The sequence below is a fragment of the Triticum dicoccoides genome, chromosome 2B (genome assembly GCF_002162155.2).
Source record: "Triticum dicoccoides isolate Atlit2015 ecotype Zavitan chromosome 2B, WEW_v2.0, whole genome shotgun sequence".
NCBI classification, from domain to species: Eukaryota; Viridiplantae; Streptophyta; class Magnoliopsida; order Poales; family Poaceae; genus Triticum; species Triticum dicoccoides.
In genome coordinates, this window is record NC_041383.1 from 73,540,128 (window position 1) to 73,544,894 (window position 4,767).

General features: G+C 40.4%; 1 protein-coding gene across 11 annotated transcripts; it reads left to right on the forward strand.

Moving 5' to 3' along the window:
* The first annotated feature begins 6 nt into the window (after positions 1-6).
* LOC119362218 lies at positions 7-4,488 on the forward strand. Of its 11 annotated transcripts, none has more exons than XR_005173210.1 (5): positions 7-350; positions 420-669; positions 1,506-1,616; positions 1,745-2,933; positions 3,032-4,488. XR_005173210.1 is itself a non-coding variant. In XM_037627415.1 (4 exons), the coding sequence occupies exons 2-4, from the start codon at positions 571-573 to the stop codon at positions 4,010-4,012; spliced, it is 360 nt and encodes a 119-aa protein (XP_037483312.1). In that variant the 5' UTR covers positions 7-350; positions 420-570; the 3' UTR covers positions 4,013-4,488. The 11 variants fall into 11 exon arrangements, 1 of the variants encoding a protein (XP_037483312.1); XR_005173207.1 differs by having other exon boundaries at positions 3,850-4,488; XR_005173212.1 differs by having other exon boundaries at positions 2,836-2,933; positions 3,850-4,488.
* The last annotated feature ends 279 nt before the right edge of the window (positions 4,489-4,767 follow it).

Below are 4,767 nucleotides of genomic sequence, written 5' to 3' on the forward strand. Positions count from 1 at the left end.
CCCTCGTCTCCCACATCACCGCCACCACCACCCCTATCCCATCCCTCCCCTCGTCTCCCTACCAGACCTTGCCGCCGCCGGCCTCCCCTCCTCTCCGCTTCCCTCCCACCTCAGGCGGAGCCCCCACCTATCCATCTCTCTCTAGCGACCCCTCTCTCTCCCCCAGGACTCATCTTCGGCACTAGGGTTTGCGGTGGCTTTGCCCCATGCTCGCCATGGCTCTCCAGCAACCAGGACAACGATGATGTCGACGGGATCCTACGGGCGCGTCCTCCTGCAGCCACTGGCGAACCTACCATCCTCTAGGGTTTGAGCCACCGCGTCGCCGACGTGGCTCCGACGTTGTTCCAGTGAGTCCCTCCAGTCCTCCTTGTCGCATCCCTCCCTCTCTTCCTCACCATGTTCCCTCTCCCTCTCAGATCCGTCATCGCTCGAGGAACGAAAGGCCATGGACGGGATGGCCACTTCCTCCCCTGCTCCGACGCCATGGAGGCCACCTTCTCGCTGCAGCGTCTCTTGCTGTCGAGTCTCTCTGTGGTGGTCTGGTGGCTGTGATCTCTACCCGCCCCAATGGATTGGCCAGCGTTGGCGTACACAATGGAGGTGCTGCTGTTCTGCTACGCCAACCTCATCCTACAGCCCTCCGTCGCCCCACTAGCAAGCTGCAAGGTGAGGCCGTCCAATCTTATTGCATAATGATCTTATTGCATTCTTTTTAAATAGCTGTTGCATCAGAGTGAAACAAATATTTGATTCTTCGCAATCATGCTTGATTTGTGTGCATTTGTGCACACTTGTTCATTTAGCTGATCTGGGATTCTGTAAGGAAGATCATCACAATTATACATTCGTAGTTGACTTAACATTGAGATACAATGAGGCAACTGTAGAAAAATCTTATTCCAGGGTGGTAGTTCTTTTGGAAAGCACCTTCATTGCCAAATGCTAGCTATGTTTCATTATGCCTTTTTGGCTAACAGGAAGCAACCATCTGTTTTTCTTACTTCTGCCATTTCATTTATCTGATGAGAAAGCAGGATATTAAAATATGAATCCCCTTTCAAATAAATAGATACACGAGTGCTTCCGTAGATGGTTGCAAGTATCAAGTATGCTTAATTGTCAACAATAAGTTGGCTGATGGGTTCAGAATGGTAGCGATTCCACCCAATCCATGCAGAGCAAAACTCTCACGTAAATTTGGTTGTAGTCATACCATTTTGATTCCATCTTAACTAGGCAGATGTGTTTATTAACCGACCAATTTAACTATAAAACATAGCCTCAGAACAATGATGTTGTGCGTTCGCTCCACATATACTGCTAATGCAACTAATTTCAAAGGCTTTACGCGTCCTATTGGTACTCCACCAATAATGAGTATTGTTAACCGATCAATTTAACTCTAATTCTGTCAGATCATTTGATGTCAAGTAACGGTTCTTTGTTCTGTGTTTTGGTAAAAGAAATATGATTATAACAATTTCTTTATTTTCTGCTGCTAGGTTATCATCAGGAATAAACAACTTATAGTTAGCTGAACAAGTGTAGTTTTGTGTAGCAAACAGTTTCTTTGGATGAAGCATCTGTCCTAGTTTCGTCGGCTATAGCGTGTGGTAAGAAAATGTAGTGATGGTTGAGTTCTTATGTTTCAATATCTGTGATGTGATATGACGAGAGCATTTAGATATTGCATTGTTGCACTCTTAACTAGACAATTAATATTGTTTTTATGTTGCTGTAGCTGTAAGTTCCAATCCAACCTTCTGGAAAGCAATGCATTGGTCTTCTAATTGTTACAACAAAGTTTGCAACAATTCAAAAGTTGTTCAACTAGACAACTGATCTAAGAGCTTGCTTCTCAGCAAAATTGTTGCTACGATGCGACGTTACAATCAGTCGGTGTATCCTTCTGAATCTTGGTTGTGTGTTGGAACTTATTTATCCGTGGGAACGTTTGGGGATTGCATTGTTGCATTCTGAATCATACAATTTGGAGACGTTTATTTATCTGTGAGAAGGAACATTAAGATATTCATCTGCTGCATTCTAAATTAGACAATGAGAATTGTTTTATTTTTCAGTACACCAGGTGATGTAGCTGTAAGTTCCAGCCCGGCCTTTGCACTGGCTATGTTTCTAGGCATAGTCCAGTTGTTCTGTTTAATTTGTATGAAGTTGAAGTCCCAGTTTTTGCTTGTAAACATCTTGCTATTTATTTGATATGACCTGGTTATTTTTTGAACGACATGGTCAAGGTTATTAACAATTATCCGTGCTGCCAATTCGAACATGCACATGATTTTTAGGATATCGCAAGCTCTTGCAAACGATTTGGTTAATGAGTTGCAATAATATACAACCATAGAATCCTACACCATGTGGTGGACTTAAGTATCTTAGTGACTTCATTTGATGTGTGTGTATTTCTGTTAATTTTAAGCTTATGTTGCTGTGAGAATGTACCTCACAGACCATCTGTGTATTTATTGTGGACTTCTTGTATGAGTGGGGATTGTGGTAGTTCTGTCACAACATTCTGTTAGCTAAAATGAAATCAGAAAATGAGCTTTGTTTGTTCTTGTACTCTTTGTATGTTCCTTTTGTTTTTTTAATTTGATGACAATGAACCAATATAACCAATTACCAGTAGCTACTGTGCATTGCCAAGTACAACTGTTTTACTTTGTATGGAATCATGTATAGATATTATTTCTTTAAGTGTTGCTGGCTATATTAAAATTATACTCTGAGGCACTGTAGCATTAGTGTGTTGTTTCGCTTTGGGCCTTCTCTATCTATGCTTGTAAGTCAGGTTGTTTTTGTGGCATCCAGGGGCACAATGCTAGTAGGCAAGCTAGCACACATGGATTCGTGAACTGGCTTGGATGTGTTCTTGGTCGTCTGGGTTGGATGAGGACGATGGAAACGATGTGAGACCAGCGTGATCCACCTCCCACTTCCTTCTTGTGATTCCCTAACTACTCAACATGTTGATTGGTTCTGAACATCTGAAACTTCTTGTGTGCAGGGTACACATGTACTGGCTATTTATAGTGTTTTATTTGCTGCCATGTTTTATGCATGTTCTTATACTCCAATTACTTTTGGAGTCTGGATATAATGATGAAGTACTTTATTTGTATGGTCATACTGCTTGTCACTCCATATGTTATAGTGATTCCCTCTGTTTCCTTATATGTTCTTGTAGTTTGGTTGCTTTCCTGTTCATGCATGTTTGTACATCTATATATAGTTTTGCTGTGAATCTGTCATGCATGCATGTATTGAAATGCAGGAAATGTTGAATACATGTTCGCTCTCAGCTGGGATATTGGATTGTACATAGTTATGTGATTTATTCATGTCTGCTTCTTATCTTATTAAGTGATTATATTTATGTCCTTGCTACCTGTAGGATGGTCAATAGCTTGTTCTGTAGTTTATCTATTCCTGTACAGTTTGCTTTTCCCTTCATATCTGACTACGTATTGTAGAATCTCTAATTTATGCCTGTAGCATTGTTCTACTATCTGTGTGATGCTGAAAAATATGCTCTTAATCTGTTGCTATATTCTCACCAAATGCACAGTTTATTTCCTTAGACCTACTGTTAAACAAAGGCTTAACTTGTAACATTTTTTCTTAACAATAAGCATAGAATTCCTGACTATGTTATATGATCAGCTTACTCCTGCTTGAATAACTATACTAATTCCCGACTCTGTTATATGTAAGGAGTAAAATAGTTTACTCGAGTGATATCCACTGGATCACTATCTTAAATCACCTTATTAGCATTGTGTGCTGCTAATAGTATTTTAGACTTACCATATCCTCTCTGGCTAGGTCTTCCTCACCGGCGATGGCAGGAGCGCATGATAGACTTCTAAATGGACAAGTATCTGCAACGTTCAGTGTCAATGATGATGCTTACCAGATATTCTACTGTAGCCCCATCCATATCATCGACGTGAAGTCAGATCTACTCGTCCTGAAATTGATGGCCTGAAGCTTGATACACATATCATGTGACACACATTAGGAAATTTGAATAACATCGACATAGGTTCTCTGTTATCTTGCACTGGGTTGATACTTACCGGTTTCCCTTACAAATATATTACATATTTTCTTTTATGAGAATTTTATCTGCATGGTTTCTTATTAGATCTCAAATTCTGCAGCTATTTTTCATTGTTAGGAAAATGTTATATGCACGGCTTCACTTGATTATGTTCCTAACTTTTCTGATTTATAACCTACAGATGCCTTCATTTGTCAAAAGTTGGTGTACAGGAACTCCAGGAGAAGAATCCCAAAGAAAACATGCACCCAGCAATTTGTTCTAGCTCACTGGAGCATCATTTTGAAGTACCTAATTTATGGCTGAGCACCTGATTTATGGTTGAGTACCTGTTTTGTACTATGCATTATTGTAAAGTACTTTGTTTGGCCATTGTATGAAAACACTATGTGTTTTTGGCTCTTTTTGACTCGCATTATTTGTTATTACACAAATAGTGAACTGATGTGTGGGGCCTACAGAACTCACATGTTAGTTGGGGCCCATTTGACTTATGAGTCCTTTAAAATGGGAAAGAACAAAAGAAAATGGACAAATGGGATCTAATTGGATGACCTGACTAGTTGGACCTCCTCCAAAATGGACTATAAAAAGGATAAGGCCCAAACAAGAGGTCTACTCTAATATGAACTATAGAAAGGACAATGGTGGCAGAATTGTTGGGCTTGGCCCATCTAGAT